Source organism: Chroicocephalus ridibundus, chromosome 2 (assembly GCF_963924245.1).
Source record: "Chroicocephalus ridibundus chromosome 2, bChrRid1.1, whole genome shotgun sequence".
In the NCBI taxonomy this organism is placed as follows: Eukaryota; Metazoa; Chordata; class Aves; order Charadriiformes; family Laridae; genus Chroicocephalus; species Chroicocephalus ridibundus.
The window spans coordinates 12,414,822-12,429,458 of NC_086285.1; the positions used below are offsets into that span (position 1 = coordinate 12,414,822).

The window sequence follows — 14,637 nt, forward strand, 5'->3', positions numbered from 1 at the left end:
TCTGGGCAAGCTCAGAAAATTGCTGAAAGTGTATCTTATGTTATTTCTGATGAAGAGATGAACAAAGTGACTTACAACACTTTCAGAATACAGCATATGCTTTCTCCTTTCACTCTTGTTGCGTGGCTATAGGAGATCAGAAAGGAAGGTTCTTCGTTTGCTGTTGGTATGTCTCTGAATGGAGCTGGAATAGAACTTTGAAACTAAAGAACTGCAAATATGTCTTGCTTCTTCAACTCTTCATCTTCATACTCCTATGCCTGATGGAAAATAGGAATTAAAAAAATTTAAAAATACTTAAGCAGCAGCCGATTAGTATGCTGGGCTGAATCTGACATTGAATTGGGAATTAATGTCAAAATGGCATTCTGTATCAAGAGGCTAATAACTGCTTTAGTTTCGTGGACACTCAAGTTTGCCAAGGTCAGCTGGTTTTCCCAGATTCTTTATCCTGTAAGATTTAGTCCTCATACCCCACTATGTGTCTGTCTTGTTCTTGAAAGACCACGTGATGGCACGGGGGAAAATGCCTGCTCTTCAGGCAGCAATGTCATTAGCCATCCCTGTTGGGAAGTAGTCTTATTCTAGATATCTCTAATATTATGAGGTAGTTGTGAGGTATTCTGATTCAGCCATGTTTTCCTGCTGAAGCTAAAGCATATCTAGATGCAGTTCTAAAAATACAAGTTTTGCATCTCTGACTAGAAGCTGTGCTAGGAAAAGGGAGTCTTTTGTGCCAAGCAAAATGTCACCAGTTGGATGCTGTCAGTGGTGGTCAACCAGTTTAAAGCATCTTCTTTTCAGAATAGTCCTATTCTTATTTCAGCTATTAATTCCATTAGTGATGCTTTGTCTATTATTTTTCTGTTGTTTCTAATCAAAGAATGCCTTAGGCATTCACCACGTGTGAATCTCTCAATCTAGCTTCTGTAAGAAATGCAAAATTCTTCTGATGAAACATTCTGGTTTTTCCCCAAGCCTTACTGATTAACTAGATGATTCTGATATTACTTTTAGTATTCCTACCTTGTTCTGTCTGCTGTAGGGTTGGGGTTTTTTATTATTTTCCCTTGCATTTCATTGAAAAAGCCTTCAAACTTGCCTTTCAAACACTGCTTTGATCCCACATTTGCATGTGCATATTCTTTACATGAAGATTATCACCTGGACTTAAGGCTCTAGGGTTAGCTTTTTTAATTTCGTGCCTCTAAACATACACATACAAAAATTTTTGGGTTTACATTTATTACATACATGTAATGGTGCGTGTTAGGATTTCAGTAGGGTTCTTAGAGTTGTTAGCAGTCTCATTAGCTGATAGCTGAAGCACCTGGCTTTGAATTTGTCTACCTTCCCATGTTGTTAGCTTCTTTGTGAATCTGTTTCAGGACAGAGTGGGGCCAGGATGTTTCATATGCCTTCAGCTCCTCCAAGTTACCCATATTTGCTCTCTTGCACAGCTTGAATACCCCATTTTCTATTCTAACTTTTCTGCGACCCAATTTTTTATACAGAAGTGTTCTTTACAATTGTGAAGTTGTTAAGGCAACTTGAAGTTGTTAATTCTTGTCCTAATAAGGACCAAGAAAAACAAATGCTATGATGTTTTATCCTTTCTGGTAAGCATTCTTTTATTTTTGTTTATATACCTATATATATATATCTACGCATATAAACTTGAAGAATATGCATTCATTCCTTTTTTTTAATAGATCTGGGCATACCATTTTCTGTAAGGTTTATTGCAGTGACAGTGGATAAAAAGCTAACAGGTGAAGATGTTACTGGCTATTAAGCTCCACAAGTAGGTTGTCTTATGGCCCTCTTTGTACCAGTTTTGACAAATATTTGTTTGCCGTTTGGTAGAATCTTAGGTTGGTTCATGGTGGTATGGTCATAAGTTTATTATTCTTTGGATGTTTTCGATGGGTGTTTTGTTTTCAGTAGATGCATGCATCTCTTATTTTCATGTGTCAAGAATGACTCCAAAGAAAACAGAAAAGAATTAAGATTTTATTAGGCTATTGCTACCATGTGCATATAAATGTACCGTGGCTGGGTTTGCAAGCCACAATAACTACCATTCAACTTAAAATGTTTACAGAGAAAAGCTATCATTAAACTAGGAGGGAAGGCATGAAAATCTGATGTTACAGAATTGATATTAGGGAGATCCTGTAACTACGACAGATCTTTTTTTTTTGTGAGGACAGCTAGACTTACTCTGTTCTGAAATGTTTTTTTGCCATACTTGTTTTAAGAGAATAATCAAAACTCCATGAAGCTTCCTGTAAAGGAAAGTTCTTAGATATTATAGTGAAAATCAGTTGCAAGGAGACTTTGCTATAGGAAATATTCCTGGGAGTTCTAAATAGCTCATCTTACTAAGTTCTCTACTATAGAACCAATACTGTACACTTCGCAATGGAGAGAGGCATGTTGCAACCATTCTTTTGACGTTCTGGAAAGTGATTAATTCCATAACCGTTAGTTTTATGTCAGTATTTGAATAGTTTGGCAAGTAAAGGAAGTTACAATACTGTCATGGAGTTATCGAAATGATGAAAAAGCAATTTGAAAGATAATATTCTTTGACAGTTTTGTTTCCTTTATGCTCTTGAACCTTTTCTGTTGTCAATGGTAAACTTCCTTATGGTAAAAAGTACTTCCTAATTAACAAAGAAAAAAAAAATAAACTACTCCTTAGGCTATAGGAGTAAGTGCTTAAAACTAAAAGCCCTGTAGGTGGAAGAAAAAAAATAATCCTTTAGGTGTTTTATTTTGGGGAATGAGGTTTGTAACATAGAGGTTTAGCTGTACTTAATGTTGGCCATTAGGGTTTTGACAGTCACTTTAAAGATGTGGGCAATAAATCTGTGTCCAGTTGTTTATGAGTGCTTTAAGCTTCCCTGCAGTAGGTGGAGAGAATCTTAATTCCATTCTTGAATGCACGCACTAAAAAGTGCTATGATTTTTTTCCAAATGACCCACAAAAGAGGATAGCCGAAGGCCGTTTCTTTGTATCCTATTGAGTAGAGCATAACGTTTTATAACGTGGTGTCATTGTAAAGCTCACATAACATATGCAGCAATACTGCAGGGATAAATGGACCTTTTTTAATCCCATCATAAATGTAATGGAATTGACTTTAAAGATGTCTGCACCTTAACTAATTTACTAACTTGCCATTGAGTAATTCTCATAAAAGCTAGTGATTGTTTTCAATCCTGTATAATTTCATTATTTTAAGACAGTCAGAAAAGGAGATACTGGCAATTTTCTCTAAATGTCACGAAACACGTATATCTGGAATAGACATTGTTGACTTAAACACTAAAAAAAATGACTCTTCAGTGCTAACAGTTACCTCTGAATTCCCTCCTCTCCCCATTTTGTGTTAATTCCTTCATGGTTTGTTTTTACTGTTCCTCAATTTGGAGGAAGAAGTTCTGCTGATATTTGGAGATAAATCCTCAAACAGACGTTGTGAATTGTATGTGTAACTCTTCATGGGATCAACCTTCAGCACTTCTAAAACCTGAATGCACAATCAGACGTGGAGGTGTTAGTGTGCTCCTTACCTGGTACTCCCAGGGCCAGAGCTGTCGCCATTTAAAATGGGCAAACTGTTGTCCGGATCCAGAGGTTTTAAACCCAGGTCCTGGCGTCCTGACAGGCTGCAGAGTGCTCTGTGTGGGGTTACGCTTCGTTCCCCTAAAAGAAAGGAAACTTGTGCAAGAAGTACTGTCCCAAATGCAGCTTCCTTTAGGTTTTGTTCATGAATTTTACTGCTTAAAGTGAGAGGCATATTTGAGCCCTCAAATTTTGCTGTTTAACTACAGTTTGGTGTACGTAGAACAAATTTATCTGAAAGCTCTGGTGTAGTCCATTTTCTCCAGAACTTTGTCCCACACACAGATTAATGCTTACGAGTAGATGCCTTTTCAAAAACATGTTGTCTCCAAGTGTTCCATGATAAATCCCAGTATAAGCTGCAAACCAAAATGGAAAGAGCAGTGTTAACTTCTTGTTTTGGTGTGTTGCCAGTAAGGCTTCTGCATCAGCATTTCATGGTCCAACTTTTTCAACATCTTTCCTTTTTTTTTTCTTTTTTTTTTTTTTCACTCCCCTACGTGTGAAATTTCAGCAGATTGTTATGCAAAACAGTTTTGTGTCTCAGTGTGACTGGGGAGACATCTGTTCAGCCTAATGAGGAGTGCTAGCGCTACAGAATTTCTGTTGATTGAGACCCACGGAGGGAGCGGGATGTTGGAGGCCAGGCAGCGGTGTGTGGTGAGGAAGTGCCACGCTGTCAGCTGGAAGTACACGCTCGGCTGCTCCCTACGACAAGATAAATGAGTTTTGCTGGGGTTTGGCGGAGGCTGAAGCTTTGCTGGAGAATAGTTGTAGCGCACCAAACTCCCGGTGGGACCCACGGTTTGAAGTGTCATGAGACTGCTTCCTCTTTGCCAGTTTTTTTTTTTAATGTCCTACAATACCTGTCATCTTTTTGAGTTATTAAAAACCTAATGTCTTCTAGCATTCCATTAACACGGGATCTGATGATCTTTTGTTGACGCTTTTTATTAATTTAGCCCAGAGGATGTTAAACACAGGTTTTGCTGGGTTAGAACAAACTGAGGACTAGTATAAACAGAAAGTAAAAATAGCCCCATGAAAATGCAGAAACAAGTCTTCTAAAGAATTTTTGTGATGTGGGTTAGGGAGGCAAACTTTTGAAAGACTATTTGTATATTGGCTGCTCTGCCAACTTCTTTCTTCCCCCCAAGACTTTGCTTCCCTTTGCTTTCCTTTCTTCTCACCTTCCCTCCTTGGTTGGACTGAAATCCTGTTTTAGTTTATAAGTAGGCAGTGGTCTTTCTTCTTGTTGCTATTTTGTCTTTAAAAAAAAAAAAAAAAGAGGTGCATCTGTCTCACTGTAAGAGATGTTCCAGATTAGAATAGCAGAGGAGAGTAAGCATGCTCTGTAGTGTATAAGAAAACCAATGAGCGCAGCACTTGCTTGTGTTTTTCTTAAGTCAGTGCTGTTGTGCATGTTCTTGAATTTAAATGTATGTGGTTTTTAAGTATCAACTCAATACCTTCCACTTAAAAAAACCAAAACTGTCTTTACTGACATGACAATCAAGTTCTGATGGCCCTCCCCAGAGTTGTCAAGTTTGTGAGAATGATACTTCTTTTGGCCTTTCTACACTTGATACTAAGTTACTTAAAACTTCTAGGCTTGCAGTATTATTTTCGCAATGAGATATCTTTGAGAATTGAATCGAGTGTACCTGTAGGTTCCCCTAGAAGAGTAATATTTCATTTTTTTAAAGCATAATGTCTATGACTATTATGCAGTACATCCATATACTGTTTGCTTTGAAACTGTGACCAAAATTCTTGATCATAAACAGTGGGTGCAGTAAGAAGTGCTTTTATATCTAGCCTTTATTCAAAGGAATTCAAAGCTGCTTATGAAGAATGCTGGTTTTGTAGTTATGTGTGCTTGCAATTAGTGCATATCCTTGCAGTGTCTTACAGGGATGAGCTATTGGGAGGGTAGGCAGAGGACTAAGACTATGAAACACCTTTAAAGATGTCACTGAAAATGGCTCATCAGCCTTCCCTTTGCCTTTCTATCACTTGCCCAGTCGCCAAAGGGACCTACAGCAGGACTTCATTGCATTTTTGTTGTAAAAACTTTGTCTTAGTGTACCCAGTAACATCTGAACAAACAGTTAAACCGAAAGCACTATAGAAAAGAATTTTGTTTTCTTTGAGAGTCTTCTTGTTTTTACAGGAGTGGAAATAGTTGAGCTAACCTAGAGTTGGCATTCTGTTTGCATGGCGATAGTTTCAAAAGTTTTCATTTGAAAGGTGATAAATCTAAGAATGAGAGAACTTTATGTAGTCAAAGAAACAACTATGCTTGACAGTGATAAGTGATAAAGGAGAACCAATATGAGAGCAAAGAATCTGTAAAGCGTTTAAAGTTGTGGAAAAAAAGCATACAAAATTGGGGGGTTATTTTAAGACAGTTTCACAACATATTCCAACTGTAATTGGAATAAAATGTATGATGGGAAAAGAGATCAGATCTGTGTGTTGGCAGTGGAATACTAAAACGTTCTGCATTCACTCACCTGGAGCTTTTCTATGACAAATTCCTTATACTGTTGTGTATAAGGAAGTCTCCCAACATATGTGCAAAGTATGGAGATTTAACAGAGAATTTTAAAACTGTAAACAACGCTTTTTTTCAGATGTGTCACAGCAGTATGGAGTATTTTGCAGTGTTTACAGGGGTATTTGCAGCTTGTATAAAGAGCTAGTGAGGAGAGAATTGCAGGTGTTGGTAAGTTTAATGGAGGTCAGGCAGGTGGAAGACAAGTTCTGTACTAAAAACATACCAACCCTATTCTGCAGTAATTTGACGACGTGAATGAGTTTTCTTCCCAAATGCGAAGGGGCCTGATGAAAGAGACCTCATCGGTTGTGGCCTTCATGTATGTTTTAACTTTTTGACTTTTGGTTCATAAAGTCCAGAAGATTAGGTGAAGACCTCTTGGTTCTTATTGTAGTCATCTCCCTGGTAGCTTAGCTGCACTCTAATAATGCATTAGGAAACTTGGTATCATGAATAAAGTGGGCCTTCATCCTAATTAAACCTTAATTTGGTGTCAATTTAAATTAAGAGGCTTGCATAAACTGGTCCATTGTGACCTGGCTAGTGCTAATCTTAATCAGCAGCTTGGATAGGACATGAATTCAAATTTCTGCAGAACAACCAAAGTGACAGTAACAACTGACAACATAAATTAAAATTTCTAAATTCTAAGAAATCGATGTGCGTGACCCAAGTTACAAGATAGGTCATTAAATCAAATCTGTAGAAACAGCGTTGAGAAGCCTTCCCTAACGATTTTAGGGAGAGACAAAAATACTTTGTTAGTACATTGTGTGGTCAGAAAGTAACTGGTTTTGAATTGAGAATTCATGCAGTTCTAAAATGAAAATAGTAGTACAAAAAATTTAATTGGTTAATATAAAATACTAGGCAACAGATTTTTAAAAAAATTACCTCATCATCGTAACTAGTCATTTGACCTCAGCAGTATACTGTTCTCTGAAAGCATAAAATACAAAGATAATAAAATTCTAAAATAAAATTCTGTATATGGTATCTTCTGACAGTAATATGTTGCACTTCCAATTGCTGGAAATGTTCTTGGGAGACTTTCTCTGGCTGCCCATGTGCATTTATAGACATAATGGGTAAAATTTGAAGAACTCTCTGGCCATACTTTTTATTACTACTGCTTGCCATTTTTTTTATGTGACTCTCAGACTTCACCTACTTGTAAAATAGGAATAGGAGTCACAATTAGAAATTATTAGATTGCTGTAGCTATTGCTAGTGGAGTTATACCGGAAGCTCTGTGTGTGTATTACAGCATGTGTAGGTGTGGGTACAAAATAGCTTCAGCTACATCTCACATCAGGTATTTTGGATCTCCTCAGTGTCTGTGCTGTGAACGACGAATGCCTGAGGTAGTTCTACAGAGGTCTTGGATGAAAATTAAAAGAACTTGACTACTTGTCTCAAAACACTTGAGAGGAAGAATTGTACTGTATGCTGCTGATTCAGTTTTGGTTGTCTGATAAGCCTACTGGACATTAATACGGAACTTCAAAAGTGAATTAAGGTTTCAAGACTGGACATGTTTAGCTGATGTTAGGACCAGTGGAATATGACAGATGCCTCCAGAGTGACTGTCCACTGTTTGGCTTCTTTTCTTAGCACTTGCGTCGGTCAAGCCCTGTATACCTGAAGTGACACAGCTTCTTCTAAGAATATTTTTTTATTCTAAAACACCCACTTGGAGTCTTAATCTTTCAGGCTGCTTTGGTTAAAAAAAAAAAAAAGGAAGAAAAAAAAAAAGAAAAGGCAAGTTACATATTTTAAAGGAAACACAGGAACAGAAAATAGAGCTTTAAATCAGATGCTAGTTTAATAAAGAACTTTAGAGCTTGACATCTTTCTTTTTACTCCTGATTGTTTAGCACTGTGACATCTGCAGTTTTCACTGTGGGAGACAATGTGGTTTCTGGTAGTGATGACCGTACTGTAAAAGTTTGGGATTTGAAAAACATGAGGTCTCCTATTGCAACCATCCGTACAGATTCTGCAGTTAACAGGTAAGCAGATCTCCGAGTTGTTATTTTTTTAATTCACTGAATATACGTTTACTTTTAGTCACTAAAATTAAAATTGAGATTTATGAGATTCTGAAAAAGATCTGAAGTGGTTTTATAAAATGCAGATACAGTCAACATTAATTCTCAGTAAATACATTGTATGGCTTTTCTGAGGTTTTTTTTTTTTATGGGAAGCAAATGTTAAGGCTGTTTGAGCATCTAGTACAATAGAAAACACCTTAATGGTTTAATACTTTTGTTTTCTTTTTTCACTTGTGAATTCTAATCAGGAAAAACTCAGCTGTATCACTTTTCCTGAGTTTAAACTTGTACTGTCAATTTCTGTTTGCCAGCCTCACTGTTTTGTACATAACCTACTTCTGTCTCTTCTGTGCAGGATTAACGTGTGTGTTGGCCAAAGAATCATCGCCCTTCCGCATGACAACCGACAGGTTAGGTTATTTGACATGTCAGGAGTGCGATTGGCACGCCTCCCGCGCAGTAATAGACAGGTAACTGAATGTTTATGGCCTTAAAGTATGTCTGCTCTTCTTTCATACCAGGTTAAAACTAGGATTTGGTCTGTCTAGTTTCAAAGATGGACAAATGCTGAAAGATAATTGTCTAAACAAATATGCTGTTGTTACTGAAAATGTTATTGAAAATGACGAACATGCAAATAAGTAACGTATTTCAAATTTTTTTTATTGGAATTGGAAACGATGTTTCGACTGGATTTCATCATAATTTTTCTCCTTACTAAAGTGAAATTAATGTCTGCCTTCTCTATGAAATGGAAAAAATGTGTAAGAGCATTTAAAATGGGTTTGAATGTCTTGATGTGAATTGTGTCAGAGAAGTGACTCACTAAAAGGTTTAATTTTTTTTCAATTACGTAGTGTTTAATTTGTTACATAAAGAAACATAAAAGAAAAAAAGTGGGGGTCAGTTTTGTGAGCTCACCTTGTATGACTTGGTGATAACTTTTTTTTCTTCTTCCCTGCATTATGCACATAAATTCTTGATATTCGGTACCAAGTAGTAAACCATCCTTAGGCAGCCATCAAGCGTTGTGCATTTGTGGTGCTATTTGGCACGGCAAGCATCGCTAATGGAGCAGATCAGACTAAGTGAAGCTGATTGGATTATGCCACTTCAATGGGCATTTTTGGGTGCAGCAGCTCTTGACAGAATTTAGGAAGGAGTTTTAAGACTGACTTAGTGTTTTTTAGTTTCTTTTCTAGTTCAGGGGTTTTTTTAGTCTATTGTTTAGTCTTGATTTTTCTTTTTTTTTTTCTTTAATATTTCCATTCAGGCTGACACTACTGAAATCATGGCAACTTTTTTTTTTTAACTTAAAAGTTGCTCAGAATCCTCCTTGGGGCATTTTTGGCACTATTGGATTTGAACAATAGATAAGTCATTGCTTTCCCTCAGCATGACATTCCTCATGCTGTAGTATTATCCTTTCTGAATTATGAACGTGATGGACACTTAATGTTGTGCTTTGTAACAAAGTAGCTGCCAAAGTAGTTCCATATTTTAAGGTTGCTTTTATAAATAAAATGTAATTAGATGGCAAACCTACCGTGGAAAACGTAAAAGTTTTGATGCACTTGTTTCTATGCTTCTGTCGTTACGGACCCGGTGCTGGCATTAAGGAGTCTCATCGTTATGAAGATTTTTACCTTGCAGGTGAAAGTAGCGATTACCTTTAGGATTCTCAAGTACCATTTGTAAAAAAAAAGCGTGAGCATTAGCAAGTTTGCATTTTGAGTCATGCTAACTTGTTGACATGGAAGCTTTCAAAACATCTCGTAAGTAATAACTGCTGTCTCCTGAACTGTCACAGGGCCACAGAAGGATGGTTTGCTGCACAGCGTGGAGTGAGGACCATCCCATATGTAACCTCTTCACATGTGGATTTGATCGTCAGGCTATCGGCTGGAACATCAACATCCCTGCTTTGTTACAAGAAAAATGAAATGCTGGAAGAATTTTTGCGTTTTATGTTGCCATGGACTTCTACACTTTTGCAGACTTTTCTGAATACTGGTCTGCTCTCGCTGTAAAAGCTCTTCCTTAAGTGGAGACTTTAGCAAATGTTGTTCTTGTTACCACATTGTGCACAGTTTGCATGGATTGTACAGAAAATGTGATTTTTTTAAAATTAGTTTGTCTTGTGTATGAACTTTTATATTTTGGCATCCACTGGTCAATATGTTCACTGTTGCATAGAGCACATAAATGTTCATAAGTTATTTAGCATTTAATAGATACACAGTAGGGCATTACATTTGTGACATAAATGTGAAACTTACGTAATTAATGTAGAGAGTGTATAGCAGTCTGTTACGTTTTTCCATGACTCTACATATCTGCCTTGTGTTCAAAAGAATCTGCAGGGCTAAAACTTTGAAGTGAAGTGTGAATTTCACTAGCTGTATGATTGTAAACATTTTCCTGTTTGCATCTGATTTGGAATACTTTTTTTAGTGCTGCAGTATAGTGCAACTTCAACTCCATTTTTATTCCGGTTACTGGAGGAATAGTAGATTTGAGAAGGAAAATGCAAGCAAGTTGTAGTAAGTGTAGACTGTCAGGTTCATTCGGAATGCTTTTTGTACTTGTTGTTTTGAAAAAGAAAAATATTCATTCTGCCCTTATATAAAGTAATTCTAAAATTTCATGGCATTTCATACTAGCAAAAATCCAGAATATTGTGATTCTAATCACTGAAATCTAGTCAAGCAAATTTTGAAGCACTTTAGTTTATAGCTATTGTTATAAACCATTTATGAAAGTTTGACTTTACCAGTGAATGTGAGCTGACCTTTGTAAGAAGGATTGCTTCTTTTTGGTCATCTGCCCAGAAAGGAAATAGTGGTTTTGGGGGTGGTTGTTTTTGTCTTTTTTTTTTTTTTTTTAATATACCTACAGTGAGCATACTTTTAATTGTGTTCACTTCCCATATTTTTATTTTGAGCCAGCAATACAAAGTTAAATGAGTACTACCTCAAAAATGAATGTTGGTCAAGATGCATTGAATCTCTCTGTAGCCTAGAAAAAAGCACTTTTGGTCTCTGGCTGAAGTACTATCTCTGACATGAGAGGAAAGACAATCATACTAAATGTGATCCTTAAGATAATTAACACTTAAAGCTAATGGAGCAATACAATAAGTAAACATCATCTGTCACCTTTCTCTTCTCAGCCATGGCAAGGACTGCTGCAGTCTCTGTTTTGTTCCAGAAGCGGGTAATTAACATAGGTCTCCCTTCTTTCTCCCAAATGATCTTACTCTGGTTTTGCTCCTCACTGTGCTTAGCCTGTTGTGCACTGGCGGTGGGGTGTTACACCACAGCTGCTGATGACATAAATGAATGCAGGTGGCAGCTGACATCTTTAAAAGAACGAAAAGGCTGCTTCAGACAGACACTTCTTTTTAGCTGAAGGGAGATAACTGCCCCTAACTGTCTGACATATCACAGTATCAGATGAAGGGTGAGGGGATGCCAAGGGTGCACTCCTACAACGGGAATCGTGGAGTTTATGGTGGGTTGGCATAAGATAAGTATTACGAACTTTTAATCTCATTATTGTGATTTTGTGCAACTATAGCTGTGCTCATGTCCTGTACAGCATTGTTCATAATGACATCAAGGCAGATGTGTTAACTGGTTCTCCTGTTAACTAACACATAAACGCATTGGAGTGCAATGGGATGGGATGGTGAATGCTTCATTGAGTAATTTATAGGGAAACTGGGGTCCTAGAAATGGGTTTGAAGTATCACATTGAGGAAGCTGAAGGTATTTAATGGAGAATGTATGTTAGTATCTTTATCGTACAGGTCATCATAGCAGATTGATACCTTGGGTTTTTTTCTGGTTGTCACTTTTTTCCTTTTTTTTTTTTTAATATAAGAAATATACAGAATTGTACTGAAGTAACCTAAAAATACCAAAACTAGTGAGGGTGGAGAAAGCAGCTGCAGAGTTTTAAGTCTTCTGGTAACAAGGGTTAAAGGATGGTGTCAAAGTTTGTTTTAACTTTTCTTTTTGTCTGGGTTTTTAGCTCTTGGGTAAAGCCATTTGTTGTTGGGTTGCAGGTTTTATTCTTTAAGAAAAAAAGACTCAACGTTTTCTTTTAGTTGATAGCAGGGAGGACTTTACCTAGGTTGATGCTGTTTAAAAAAGAGAAAAAATGTCTCCAGCCAGTAGAAGCTGTTTCTCCAGCATGGCCTGCATGTAGTACCTAGAGCAATGATTGTCCTTTTATTACCTGAGGCGGGGGAGAGGGTCACTGGTTTTGGTCCTGCTAAACTAAATTGTCTGTTTAAGCTTCTCTAACACATATGTAATGCAGGACCACTAGACTCTATGCAGTTTAATCATCATTGCTGCAAACTTTTTATATCACCAGAGGGGACAATCCTCTGGCACCAGGAACAGGATGATTACACACTTTAACTTTGGAAAAAAAAAAAATCAACCAAACAAGGTGCTAGAACCACGTTCTTGTGAGCAGGCTAATACTTAATCAGCTAAACACTTAACTATCACTTATCTTAATTTTCTATACTGTACTGAAGGTTAAGCCGAGGCTGACGTTCCCCTTGAAGCAAATCACACAAGAGCCGTGGTAGTGACTAAATATGTAGAAAACATTTCATGGCTTTGAATGTTCTGAAGAGTGTTTTTTCAGCACTGAACAATGTCCAGCATTTCATAAAATGGAGGAAAGTTGCAGTTACAATTTCAGTATTGTGCAGAATTTCACAGAAAACTCGTCACTGGGCAAAATCAAGCTTTTATGTCTTTCTCTCATGCGATGCACATCAGTTTTCACAAAGTTTGTGTATACTTTGCAATCAGAAAGATCTGTAATGAAACATCTTTGTTGCCTAAATCTGTGAAAACCACTTTTTGGAAAAAAGAATTTATAAGTTATGTGGAACCACTTTTTATTATTCTGCTAATTTGTTTCTAGATGTAAAATGTTTTTCTTCATTACAATTCAAAATGCATTAAAACATTCAACAATTTTTTTTCTTTTTTCAAGTTGCTGTTCTTCTGTGTTGCATCAAGGTTGCTATTAATCTTTGTATTTCGCTTTGTTAGTAGTCAAAGGATCTTCCTCTCCACTTTCCACTCTTTTCTACTCAAAGAGTTCGTTTCCACGGCATTGCTGGGCACAGTTCTTCTGGAAGAAGGCCAAGTCTGTCCCTTACAGCCTGTCCCTTGGGTAGGACTTTGGTAGCGCAATCAGTCATGCTGCCGGTATAGTATGTAGACTGAAAAGATGCTCAGACCTGCATTTATACTGTCTTCTCCAGATTTGCATGAAAAATTTTGTAATTATGTTTTGTTTGGTTCTTTTTTTAATATAGGTTATGCAGAAGTCTCCGTGCGACTTTTCACAGTGCTCTATAAATTGTTATTTTAAATAAAATCTAAACCGGTTTTAATATGTTTAGAATACAGTGACATTGGTGCAAAACTTCCCTGATGGGAGAACCCTACCGTCAGTTTTTCGATGGGTTAAAATAAAGGTTGTTTGCTTGTTGTACCCATATTATCCCAAACATAAAGCTTTGCAATGTTAAAATAAATCCCCCAAAACTCGGTGTGGTAGTAAGCCATGCCCCTGGGTTTGGGATGTCTTGGCGAGTGCTGCCTCGCCCGCACCTGGGTGTGGAATATCGCTTTATGCATACCGTGTTTTCCTTCAGTGTGCGTTAGGATCCCTTCTTGTCACATTTTGAATCCTCAAGAGCTGATGCTCTGGAAAACTATTATTAATCGGTGTTGCTGGTGATATCAACCAGAAATAAAAAAGCAAAGTTACAATGTGGCACAACTGAGGTGGGGTCTGGATTGAGATTGAATGCCAAACCCTGATTTAGCTGATTTTAATCAAGGAATTTAAATCAAGTCAGGGCTTATTGCAAGTGAACTAAACTTGTGATGCTTGTAACCTTCTTAAACCTAATGACCTAAGTTACGTATACCCCTTACAAAGGCCATTTCCATTCCCATTTTGAGGGGAGAGGATTTGAAGTATGTGTTGAAGCCTAATTATCTTTTTTTTTTCTTTTAACCTGTGAGTAAATACCGTGCACAAATAAGTGGTTTCAGTAGGATGTCTGTGTTCTAACCTGAAGATAAGCTGCAGAAGAACCGCTCCGTCACGCATCACAGTGTGCTCTTTAGACTGGTGCAGAAATTTTATTTAATGCTCCATTGGGACCAAAGTATGTCACTGAAAAATTACTCATCCTTGTGATATTTTATTTTTAAGTAGTGTTGTTACCTTTTCTAATTCCCACAGGTCATAGTTTTCAAACATAAGTAATTTGCAGGAGCTTACAGAGGAAATCCTGTTTAATTCAGACTGTAAATCCTGGTCAAAACGTACCGGTGACTGGG

General features: G+C 37.2%; 1 protein-coding gene across 3 annotated transcripts in view; it reads left to right on the forward strand.

The window, feature by feature from the left end:
• Positions 1 to 13,253, forward strand: part of WDR37 (WD repeat domain 37) — a 46,552-nt gene extending 33,299 nt beyond the window's left edge. For all 3 annotated transcript variants that reach the window (XM_063324447.1, XM_063324448.1, XM_063324449.1), the window contains 3 exons: positions 8,072 to 8,206; positions 8,604 to 8,718; positions 10,059 to 13,253. In XM_063324447.1, coding sequence (XP_063180517.1) covers positions 8,072 to 8,206; positions 8,604 to 8,718; positions 10,059 to 10,190 — 382 coding nt within the window. In that variant the 3' untranslated portion in view covers positions 10,191 to 13,253. The remainder of the gene's footprint in view (positions 1 to 8,071; positions 8,207 to 8,603; positions 8,719 to 10,058) is intronic.
• The last annotated feature ends 1,384 nt before the right edge of the window (positions 13,254 to 14,637 follow it).